The 13,003-nt window shown below is 42.6% G+C and overlaps 1 protein-coding gene across 4 annotated transcripts in view; it reads left to right on the forward strand.

The window, feature by feature from the left end:
- Positions 1-13,003, forward strand: part of LOC106589879 (histone acetyltransferase KAT6B) — a 102,607-nt gene that overhangs the window by 15,981 nt on the left and 73,623 nt on the right. For all 4 annotated transcript variants that reach the window (XM_045710443.2, XM_045710447.2, XM_045710442.2 and 1 more), the window contains exon 3: positions 3,187-3,295. In XM_045710443.2, coding sequence (XP_045566399.1) covers positions 3,187-3,295 — 109 coding nt within the window. The remainder of the gene's footprint in view (positions 1-3,186; positions 3,296-13,003) is intronic.

Below are 13,003 nucleotides of genomic sequence, written 5' to 3' on the forward strand. Positions count from 1 at the left end.
ATGGGCTGATAAATTGGATTTCCATTGATTTATTTTTGTGTGATTTTGTTGTCAGCACATTCAACTATGTAAAGAAAAAAGTATTTAATAAGATTATTTCATTCAGATCTAGGATTTGTTATTTTAGTGTTCCCTTTTTTTCTGAGCAGTGTACATCCACAGGTACACCTCCAATTGACTCAAATGATGTCAATTAGCCTATCAGAAGCTTCTAAAGCCATGACATTTTCTGGATTTTTCCAAGCTGTTTAAAGGCACAGTCAACTTACTGTATGCAAACTTCTGACCCACTGGAATCGTGATACAGTGAAATAATCTGTAAACAATTGTTGGAAACACTACTTGTGTCATGCACAAAGTAATGTCCTAACCGAGTTTCCAAAACTATAGTTTGTTTACAATAAATGTGTGGAGTGGGTTTAAAACGAGTTTTAATGACTCCAACCTAAGTGTATGTAAACTTCCGACTTCAACTGTATTGTGATCAAATGCAAATGTCCAGCCTATTTAGGCGTACTAGAGACCGACAGCCCTGCTGATTTGAAGTAGTTTAAAGGACAGAGCTTGAAAAATCAACTATTTGATAGAGCAACTTACTGTTTCTACTTTCTTTGACCCATTGTTCACAATGACATAATGCCCGTCTAGCCAAGGTCGTGAGTTCAGTTCCCGTGGTGAGCGATACTCGTACTAAATATGCACCCCCTGTACCATACTGTAAGTCACTTTGGATGAGTGGCATATCCGCCAAGTGGCATATTTAAGCAATAAGGCCTGAGGAGATGCGGTATATGGCCAATATTCCACCACTAAGGGCTGTTCTTAAGCACGCCGTGTTGCGTCATGCGTGGATACAGCCCTTAGCCGTGGTATATTGGCCATATATCACAAACCCCCGAGGTGCCTTATTGCTATTATAAACTGGTTACCAACGTAATGAAAGCAGTAAAAATAAATACAAATTGTCATACCTGTGGTATACCGTCTGATATTCCACGGCTGTCAGACAATCGGCATTCAGGGCTCGAACCACCCAGTTTATAATATCCTACATTCTGTTCAACTATAATAGTTTGTTTAAGAGCTGATGAAAGTGTGGTGTAGGCTATCCTACAAGAATGAAGCACCTGGTTAAATAAAGGTGAAATAAATCCAAAATCTGCACTATAGCATTCATTCAAGAGTTATTGTTTTAACGTAGACTTGAGGCAAGCTGATATTTAGGGTTGAGCAGTATGCAGACGTTCATACCGTTACAGTAGCATACCGGGGTATACGGTATTACCGGAAGTGCACACAAAGGGGCTCTATCTAAAAATATGTTATTCAAAGTTTTTGGGGACGCACAAAACAATTCAGGCAACGGGGATCTTGATATAGGAGGTGCCTTTTGGCAAACTCCAAGCGGACTGTCATGTGCCTTTTACTGAGGAGTGGCTTCTTTCTGGCCACTCTACCATAAAGGCCTGATTGGTGGAGTGCTGCAGAGATGGTTGTCCTGGAAGGTTCTCCCATCTCCACAGAGGAACTCTGGAGCTGTGTCAGAGTGATGATCGGGTTCTTGGTCACCTCCCTGACGAAGTTCCTTCTTCCCTGATTGCTCAGTTTGGCCGGGCGGCCAGCTCTATGAAGAGTCTTGGTGGTTCCAAACTTCTTCCATTTAAGAATAATGGAGGCCTCTGTTTTGGGGACTTTCAATGCTGCAGAAATGTTTTGGCAACCTTCCCCAGATCTGTGCCTCAGCACAATTCTGTCTCTGAGCTCTACGGACAATTCCTTCGACCTCATGGCTTGGTTTTTGCTCTGATATGCACTGTCAACTGTGGGACCTTTATATAGACAGGTGTGTGCCTTTCGAAATCATGTCCAATCAATTGAATTTTCTACAGGTCTGAATACTTTTTCGTTTATTTTTTTATTTTTTATAAATTTGAAAACATTTCTAAAACTGTTTTCGCTTTGTCATTATGGGGTATTGTGTGTAGATTGAGATGTTATTTAATATATTTTAGAATAAGGCTGTAATGTAACAAAATTGAGAAAGTCAACGAGTCTGAATACTTTCTGAATGCACTGTATTGAGGGATAGAGTGACTAGGCAACAGGATAGATGATAAACAGTTGCAGCAGTGTATGTTATCAGTCAAAAGGCTCAATGCAGATAGTCCGGGAAGCTATTGGTTAACTATTTAACAAACTATTTAGCAGTCTTATGGCTTCGGGGTAGAAACTGTTCAAGGTTTTATTGGTTCTAGACTGCTTGCTGTGCGGAGAGTCTATGACTTGGGTGGCTGGAGTCTTTGACAATTTTTAGGGCCTGCCTCTGACACCCCCCTGTTATAGAGGTCCTTGACTCTTTGCAGTGAGAGAGAGCGATACAAAGCCATAATATAACATGTCTCTTTGGGAAACTTTTGTGTGTTTACTGTTTTTCACTTTTGTTTATCTATTTGTAAACATGTTTCCCATGCCATAAAAGTCCATTGATTTGAGATCTTGTCTAACTGTAGGGTAAAGCTTTCTTAATTGGATTAAGCCCCTTTTTTAAAACTCACCTTTTCTGATGATCACATCCCCTTTCAGATTGAATGGCTGAAGGCCCATCTTTTACATATATTACGGTACAGTACCTCTGTACAAAGGGTACACGTACCTTACAGTACTGAGGGCTTATGAGGGCTTATGATGACTTTATCTGCATCCATTAGAACATTGTTTGTCTTTCATATACAGCATGCCAGAATACAGATATTATTTACAGCATATCATGGTTCTCCTCGTACATTCTGACACTTTCTACTGACCCCATTTCAAAATGCAGTTTGTGTTTCTCTTCCCCAGCTATGCTTTGACCCCATCCCAATATGCATTACTTTTTATATGTTAGTAATTTAGCAGATGCTCTTATCCAGAGAAACTTACAATAGTGAGTTCATAATTTTTTTTGTACTGGTCCCACGTAGGAGTCGAACTCACAACCCTGGCATTTCATGCGCCGTGCTCTACCACATGGGACCATGCAGTTTCTGTTTCTCTGCCCAGCTACGCGCTGATCCCATCCCAATATGCAGTTTCTGTTTCTCTGCCCAGCTACGCGCTGACCCCATCCCAATATGCAGTTTCTGTTTCTCTCCCCAGCTACGCGCTGACCCCATCCCAATATGCAGTTTGTGTTTCTCTCCCCAGCTACGCGCTGACCCCATCCCAATATGCAGTTTCTGTTTGGGAACGAAAGAGTCCAATCGGGACAAGAGGTCAGAGGAGCTTCTGTCCTGTGCAGACTGTGGAAGCAGCGGTAAGTTCATAACCTTTTTACACTACAGAGCTGAAGTGGACCGAGCTGTACTGGGCTGGCCTAGTTACAGATCCACCATATCTGTTACCTAGAGAGCATCGGTCCACTTTACAAGATGTACGTGTTTTGAGATCTCACTACTTGGCAGTCAGACTACACAGAATAACTGATGTAAATCACCTTGCATCCCACATAACTATGCTACTCGTAATGTAATCAAGCTTAGTGATTATTCTGCGCCTTACCTTACTCAAACGGATTCCCTCCAACAAACTGGCCATATCCTAGTTGGTCTGTGTACTAATAGTACTAAGTACTACTGTAATTTCCGGACTATTAAGCGCACCTGAAAATAAGCCACACCCACTGAATTTAAAAATGTTTTTTATTTTGAAAATAAATAAGCCGCACATGTCTATAAGCCGCAGGTGCCTACCGGTACATTGAAACAAATGAACGTTACACAGGCTTTAACGAAACACGGCTTGTAACAAAAATAAATAGGCTTTAACGAAACACGGCTTGTAACAAAAAATAAAAAATTAGCAGTAAGCTTTAGTTGTCTTTGCACTGAGTCAATTCCTAACGCTGCTGTTTCCAACGTCTTATCATCGACTCATTAAGACCAAGCTCCCGTGCAGCAGCTCTATTTCCTTTTCCAACAGCCAGATCAATTGCCTTCAACTTGAAAGCTGCATCATATGCATTTCTCCGTGTCTTTGCCATGAGGGTGACAAAATGAGTACCGTAATCAGAATGATGGGAGATTTGAGAGCGCTCGATTTAATCTAAACAGTAAACAAAAAAGTTGTTTGACCTTAACCCGTTCGGCAATTTCATTGGTCTAATGAAAGCTTCATGCCGCCAAAAAACTGAGCACGTCACAGAATGTGTTTTTCTGAAAAAAAAAAAAATTGAAAGCGGGAAAAATCCATATATTAGCCGCGTCATTGTTTAAGCCGTGACGTTCAAAGCCTGGGAAAAAAGTTGCGGCTTATAGTCCGGAATTTACCGTATTTATAATTTACTATTTAGTAAAAATGTAACTAAATCAACACAACATCGCCGAGCTTATCTCTCATCTTTTTTAACCTGTTTCTCCTCTCTGAGGAAGTTTCCAGTGCTTGGAAGGCAGCCATGGTGCGTCCTTTTATAGGCCAATTTCTTTCTTGCCTTGTTTATCAAAACGTGTTAATAATCAACTGACTGGTTTTCTTGATGTCTATAGTATTCTTTCTGATATGCAATCTGGATTCTGCTCAGGTTAATGATGTCACTGCAACCTTAAAGGTTCTAAATTATGGCGTCATTGCCCTTGAGTCTAAGCAGTGTATTTTTATTCACTTGGCCAAAGCTTTTGATACGGTAGACCATTCCATTCTTGTGGGTCAGCTAAGGAGTATTGCTGTCTCTGAGGGGTCTTTTGGCCTGGTTTGCTGACTACCGCTCTCAAAGTGTGCAGTGTATTAAGTCAGAACATCAGCTGTCTTAGCCACTGCCTGTCACCAAGGGTGTACCCCAAGGCTCGATCCTAGGCCCCATGCTCTTCTCAACATAGCTCAGGCAGTAGGAAGCTCTCTCATCCATTTCTGTGCAGATAATAGTCTTATACTCAGCTTGTCCCTCCCTCTATTTTGTGTTAAACGCTCTACAACAAAGCGTTCTTAGTGTCCAACAAGCTTTCTCTGCCCTTTAACCTTGTTCTGAACACCTCCAAAACAAAGGTCATGTGGTTTGGTAAGAAGAATGCCCCTCTCCCCACAGGTGTGATTACTACCTCTGAGGGTTTAAAGCTTTAGGTAGTCAACTCATACAAGTAATTGGGAGTAAGGCTAGACGGTACACTGTCCTTCTGTCAGCACATATCCAAGCTGCAGCCTAAGGTTAAATCTAGACTTGGTTTCCTCTATCGTAATCGCTCCTCTCACCCCAGCTGTCAAATGAACCATGATTCAGATGACCATCCTACCCATGCTAGATTTATAGATTGGCAGGTAAGGGTGCTCTTGATCGACTAGATGTTCTTTACCTTTCGGCCATCAGATTTGCCACTAATGCTCCTTAAAGGACACATCACTGCACTCTATACTCCTCTGTAAACTGGCCATCTCTGTATACCTGATGCAAGACACACTTGTTGATGCGTATTTATAAAACCTTCTTTGGCCTTCTTTGGCCTCACTTCCCCCTATCTGAGATATCTACTGCAGCCCTCATCCTCCACATACAACAGCCGTTCTGCCAGTCACATTCTGTTAAAGGTCCCCAAAGCACACACATCCATGGGTCTTTTCAGTTTGCTGCAGCTAGCGACTGGAACGAGCTGCAACAAACACTCAAAATGGACAGTTTTATCTCAATCTCTTCATTCAAAGACTCAATCATGGACACTCTTACTGACAGTTGTGGCTGCTTTGTGTGATGTATTGTTATCTCTACCTTTTTGCCCATTGTGCTGTTGTCTGTGCCTAACAATGTTTGTACCATGTTTGTGCTGCTGCCATGTTGTGCTGCTGCCGTGCCGTGCTGCTGTCATGTTGTGCTGCTGCTGCCGTGCCGTGCTGCTGCCATGTTGTGCCGTGCTGCTGCCATGTTGTGCCGTGCTGCTGCCGTGCCGTGCTGCTGCCATGTTGTGCCGTGCTGCTGCTGTGCCGTGGCGTGCTGCTGCCATGTTGTGCTGTGCTGCTGCTGTGCCGTGCCAGGCTGCTGCCATGTTGTGCTGTGCTGCTGTGCTGTGCTGCTGTGCCGTGCCGTGCTGCTGCCATGTTGTGCCAGGCTGCTGCCATGTTGTGGCGTGCTGCTGCCATGTTGTGCCGTGCTGCTGCCGTGCCGTGCTGCTGCCATGTTGTGCCATGTTGTGCCGTGCTGCTGCCGTGCCGTGCTGCTGCCATGTTGTGCCGTGCTGCTGCCATGTTGTGCCGTGCTGCTACCATGTTGTGCCGTGCTGCTACCATGTTGTGCCGTGCTGCTACCATGTTGTGCCATGCTGCTGCCATGTTGTGCCGTGCTGCTACCATGTTGTGCCGTGCTGCTGCCGTGCCATGCTGCTGCCATGTTGTGCTGTGTTGCTACCATGTTGTTCTGTGCTGCTGCCATGCTGTGTTGTCTTAGGTATCTCTTTTATGTAGTGTTCTGGTGTATCTCTTATCGTGATGTGTGTTTTGTCCTCAGTTTTTTTTGTATTTTTAATCCCAGCCCCCGCAGGAGGCCTTTTGCCTTCTGGTAGGCCGTCATTGTAAATAAGAATTTGTTCTTAACTGACTTGCGTAGTTAAATAAATAAACAGGCTCACCCATACTGAGAATGCGTCATCTATTGAGCAGTTGCGTTGTTTCCTGTCATTCATTACACCTTATCACATTAACCCTTATCTCATTATCAGCTGTTGTCAAGAACACGTGGGTCTGAAAAGATGATTCTCTTCCTCAATGGCACGCAGGGAATTCCACTAGGTGAAGGTTAAAATGAGTATGATGTTCTGGCATTTATCACATACTGGAATATATATATATATATATATATATATATTTTTTTTTTCTTCACATACTATAAAACCTATTTGGGCAAACCCAGTCAGCCTATTACTTAGAACGCAAGTACTGCGAACCGGACTCAGTCACTGTCTGAATCCCAAACTGCACCCTATTCCCTACATAGTGTCCTATGGGTCCTGGTCAAAAGTAGTGCACTATATAGGGAATAGGGTGCCTCATTTGGGATGAAGCCACAGAATGACAGGGGGAATCCCTCTGGAGGTCCAAACCTCCACAAAACAACATAGCCTGACTGAGCCAGGTTGTATGTAGCTCGTGGTAGCAGAGATGGTTTCAAGGTCAATCTGCTATTTGTCTGTGGTTTAAACAGTGAGAGGGGTATACCCTGAGATGGTAGCAACTCTAGTGCTATTGGGACCGATGCCATATTCCACCTGCAGCATGATGTTCTCCTGCTTTAGGCTTAACCTCTCTCCTTTAAGAACTTATTAGAGGAACATTGTTGAAATTGGATAGTTGAGGGATCAAAATCGCTACCAACCCATGATGGACTGAGGAAGGCAGATTCTGCTTAGGTGCCCATTTTTTTTATTTTGAAATCACTCTTCGTTGAGTGAATGGAGCTCGTAGCTCTCAGAATCAGAATGCACCAGCACTCTGAGAACACGCCAGGCAGCGATGAAAGAGGGTCAAAGGTCATCCATTTTCCACAGCTGTCGATTAGTGGCATTTTCATTTACTGTTCTTTTTTGTTCCAGACAAAATTTGCTGCTGCTAGCCCTACATAAAATGCAGTCTGCTAAGTAGTGGATTGTTTAAGGAACAGTTCTCCCAGTGACATTTTATATAGCTCAAATTTGACTAAGTAACGTTGAGGTGGTTTTCATTAACCGCTCTGTAGTGTACACACATTGTTCTGGGTGTAAAACAGCTGTTTTACACCCATGAGAGGGATACGGGTGAGAGGAGTCACGCTTTTTAAATGACTTTCATGGATGGGCCCCCATTAGACTGAGTGCTGCTACTGTTTCTGCCTCATTAAGATCAAATTATCTTTAATTAACTGCTCAGATGTTTGATCATACTCTTCTTTTTTTTTTTTTGACGCCGTTTGTGGAAAAAAAGAGGTCCGTGGACCCATACGCACCCAAGTACAAACGCTGCTCAACATTGTTGATGATGCAAAATGTTAATATTTAAAGTGGAATTGACAGTGTTTTAGCAACATGAAATCTTATTAAAATCGGTTCATTTACACCCCCCAGGAAGAATGATGCCTTTTTCCCCCACATTTTCTGACAGGCGAGGACATAGATATGGTCATTTTAAAGTTTTTATACTTTCATAGAGTGGGAAAGTGGCCATACATTTGGACAATTTCTAGACATTGCAGTAAATAAAACCTAGTCAAGACGTGTCAGTCTTGTCCCAGCCCAGACTACACAGACCGGTGCACCATAGCCAATCAGAGCTACACTAGGCCTATATGCAAATAACACATTTGCCATACGGGCATTCCATCATTAACTTTGAACTGGACTGTGTATTTACAGGAAGTAGCAACAGTGCAACGTTAGATCATTAGAAAGGATTCTCCAAAAGCCACGAAATACACCTGAATGGATTTCTGCAAATATGTCAGTGTAACCGATGTGAAATGGCTAGCTAGTTAGCGCGCTAATAGCGTTTCAATCTGTGACGTCACTCGCTCTGAGATCTTGAAGTAGTTGTTCCCCTTGCGCTGCTTTTGTGGAGCAATGGGTAACGATGCTTCGTGGGATGCAGTTGTTGTGTGCAGAGGGTCCCTGGTTCGAACCCAGGTGGGGCGAGGAGAGGGACGGAAGCTAAACTGTTACATAAGTATTACAGAAGTCCTTGTACATTTGGGAACTTTACAGTCCAATTTATCTAACAACTGTGAACAGGTAGGCTACCTCTTTCTCAGTTGCCTATAAGATCAACAACCAATGTTAGCCTTAGCGAGATGAGCTAAAATCTAACGAGGGAACAGTAGATAAACTTTTTCAGCTTTAGTTGGCTGATAAACAATGGAATACTAGCCCACAACTGAATGGGAACTTTCCTGCTTGCCCGCTAATTCTATCGATGACAAATACATTTTTATTGAAAACTAAGAGCTATGCTAACTGTAGATAAGAGTTATTCAAGTTCAGCATAGCTAGCTATCAAAGTGACTCACATTTCTTTCTATCAAAGTGACTCACCCATCCTTCCAGCAGCTAGTTAGCTAGGCTCCGGGCTTTGTTTGCTAAATACATAGTTACATGAATAGATAAGCGAGCCTATTAGCCACGTTAAGACTGACTTGTGATTAGGGGTGAACATATCAGAATCGGACGATATTGGCAAAAAATGCCAACATCGGTATCGGCCCGATGTCTAGTTTAATGCCGATGTAAAAAAAACGATGTCAAAGCTGACATGCATACCTATATAACGTAGGTACAGGATGTAATGATACCCTGATGAAGACAGCTTGTCTGTCAAAATGTTGGTTATTAAATTATTGCATCTGAGCTCCTAGAGTGTGCGGCTCTCCTTTAATTTTACAGAACATAATGACGCCACGTAAAATGTTGCGCTACACATGCAACACAGCATTCCTAACCTAGCCCACAATGTCTGCTGTGTGGACCGAGCAGTCAACAAGTCGAGCAGTCATTTGAAAGAGTAAGAAACATTTCAGCAAGACAACTCAAAGGTGAAATCCATTATGGAATTCATTGCCCTTGACAATCAACTGTTCTGTCGTGGGTTACGTTGACTTTCGCCGATTCGTCGAGAACCGGTACACATTATCAAGTGCACTATTTATCAGATGTTTCCCTACCGGACACAGTAATAACGTCACTGCTATTAGCTTCACGACATCAATACTATGGAATGCCGTTTGGGTCTTTGCGTGTCAAAAAAGATAGGGTTGCACTGTCAAAGCAGTACAAAAAAGTCTGCAAACACCGGCCACGGACAATGTTTACAATACTGCGTTGGTAATAAAGCATCATTTGTTCGACCGCAACTTCTGGGGTAGCTAGCTTTAGCTTGGTACCAAGCTAGCACCAGTACAATCAGCCTGAAAACAATGACAAGTAGAAACTGCAGTCATTTTCATTATTTTTAGCAATGATTTAGGAATCCTTGTGAGTAAGTATTATCTAGGTTGCCACTTGTTGTTCGCCTATTGAAATTGAACTTCAGTTCATGAAAATAAATAGCTAGCCAGCTACTTAGCTTTGGGCAACAGGGTTAACGTTATAAGCAGCCAGCTAGCTTCATCTGGCTAGTGAGGCTCAACCAGCCCGGGTTATGTGTTGTGAAGCTAGCCACAATAAGGATTAGGCACAATAGTGAAATTTGCAGTATGCCTTCAACATAAGTGTCATTGACAGTGACACAAATGAATACATAGTATAATTATGCCATACTTTTATTTTGAAAGCTAACCGGAAGGCCCACTTGTGGCTAATCCTTATTGTGGCTAGCTTCATATAGATGTGTCCAACCACCATTAATCAAATAAGAACGGTCTTATAAATTAGGGTTATTTTAGATGATGTCACCTAGCTATAGCTACTGAAACAGATGATGTCATTTTGCTATGTTTTTGGGGAAGAACTGCATTGTTTGCATCCATCAGCTAGCTAACTTTTTTTATGACCAGCACTGTAGGTGCACGAGACAACTCTACCAGCATCATAGCATACGTATCGATGAATCGTTGTGACATATGAAATATGAGTGATCATTTTTTACGGAGTTATTACACTAATGAACATGTTAAATAATTATTTAACGTGCAGTCATATTCAGGTCCTGATTGGTCAACAAGCTTATATCTAGATATGTATTTCTAGAACTACAACCCTAAACCTAAATGCTTGTTCTAAGGCAACTCATTACAATTCTCTTTCTCACAAACATGAGCAAGCTCACAATTATTGTCAATAACTACGTGATATCACACTAAAAGGACCATCATCACCTTGGTCTTTTACTGGGAAATTGTGCAGAAATGTTTTGTAATTCAACTTTTTTGCCTTGTGAAAATATGTAAATAATTTGAGATGCAATGTACAGAGGCGTAGAAATACTGATTGGCAATCAATTTAGGTTTTCTTTTCTTCTAAGTTACTAACTGCATTGATTCAGTTTCATGATTTAGTATTTAATGTGAATTATTATTGACGTGATTATAGTGTTATTTGATGTGAATCTTTTTTGACACGCAAAGAACCAAACGGCGTTCCATAGAGTTCCTGGTTGAGAATGAAACAAATGAACAACGAAACAGCACAGCAAGTACGTGAAAGAAATAGGTAATGGGGACATGCGTAAATGCCAACAAAATATCTTTGTGTGTGAACTTTATTTAACTAGTCAGTTAAGAACAAATTCTTATTTACAATGACGGCCCGGGCGATGCTGGGCCAATTGTGCACCGCCCTATGGGACTCCCAATCACGGCCGTATGTGATACAGCCTGGAATCGAACCAGGGACTGTATTGACGCCTCTTGCACTGAGATACAGTGCCTTAGAACGTGTGTGTGTGTGTGTGTGTGTGTGTGTAACTATTTAACTGTACTAGAATGCTTAAAAAGCTGCTAAAATTGTAAATATCGGTATCGTTTTTTTGGGGGCAAGGAAAATATTGGATATCGGTATCAGCCCAAAAATGTCATATCGGTGCATCACTACTTGTGATCAATGTTCCCTCTAAAAGAAATATCATCCCGTGCAGAGAAGCACGAGATTGAACTTCAGTCAACTTTCTGGAGTTTTTCCCCCTTAGTTAACACTATCAAGATTTAGTATGCTAAACTAATTATGCAAGATATTTTCTTGTAGGCGGAATGCATTTGAATAGAGTTCTATTGCATTTACAGGCACAACTCAGCCTGTACTTCACACAGACCGGTGCAGCATGACCAATCAGAGCTGCAGTAGGCCTATATACAAATAGATCATTGCTATATATGGATCTGTGCCATTCACTTTCAACTGGACTGTATTATTTTTTTTTAAATGTACTCATTTTTTCTCCCTAATTTCGTGGTATCCAATTGTCCCATCGCTGCGATTCCCATACGGACTCGGGAGAGGTGAAGTTCGAGAGCCCTGCGTCCCCCGAAACACAACCCAGCCAAGCCACACTTCTTCTTGACACAATGCCTGCTTAACCCGGAAGCCAGCCGCACCAATGTCGTAGAGGAAACACTACACCTGCATCGTGTGCATTGCGCCCACCACAGGAGTCATTAGTGTGCAATGGGACAAGAAAATCCCTGCCGGCCAAACCCTCCCCTAATCCGGACGACGCTGGGCCAATTGTTCACCGCCCCATGGGTCTCCCGGTTGCGACTGGCTGCGACAGAGCCTGGACTCGAACCAGGATCTCTAGTGGCACAGCTAGCACTGCGATGCAGTGCCTTAGACCACTGCGCCACTCGGGAGGCCCTGAACTGTGTTTACAGCATGAGCAGTCGCGAGTAGATGAGCTAGTTTTGAGATCATAGCAAGAGCTGCATGTAGCCACGTGCACATTTTTTATTTCCTATCCTTTGCTAGTTAGTTAGTTATTAGCCCAGTTATAGATCATTTGTAGTCAGCAATGGTGGAGTGATTGCTTCCTACAAGAGCACAAAATGTGTAAATTCTTTCTGTCATAAACTCTGATACCTCCTGCACCTCGAACTGTTTCGGTCTGTTTCTGAAGTTTTTTATTTTGTTCATAAGTCTGGACTGGATGTTTACCAACTAGCTAGGTTGCAATTGAGCCCAATTTGCCTGGAATAGCAAACAAACGTTTTCAGCGCTGTAGAAGCTGTTTATTACGCTCTTGCCTGGTACCATAGTGACAATCCGGAGTTCCAATGCAGCAATTGTTTGCTTACAGAGGATTACAGAAATGAGGTAGCTATCCTTTGCAAGCAAATTTCAATTCTTATGGGGAAAATGCTAATTGGAACTTTATTGTTCTCAACTCCTGTGGCTGGACGCCGCTGGGCTTGATGGATGTATCCCTGCCTTGACATCTGTCCCTACCCGAATGGCCTGTGCTACCTGGAACTTGCCTGCTAAGGAAGTTGTCTCCATCTACTTCTCCTCCTCCATCTTGTAGTGGAGTATAACGAGAACAGCAAGAGGATTTGCTCCAATCAGCGATGGTCACAAGTCATGGAAACAAAAGGCAG

The sequence above is a fragment of the Salmo salar genome, chromosome 28 (assembly GCF_965601325.2).
Source record: "Salmo salar chromosome 28, fSalSal1, whole genome shotgun sequence".
NCBI lineage: Eukaryota > Metazoa > Chordata > Actinopteri > Salmoniformes > Salmonidae > Salmo > Salmo salar.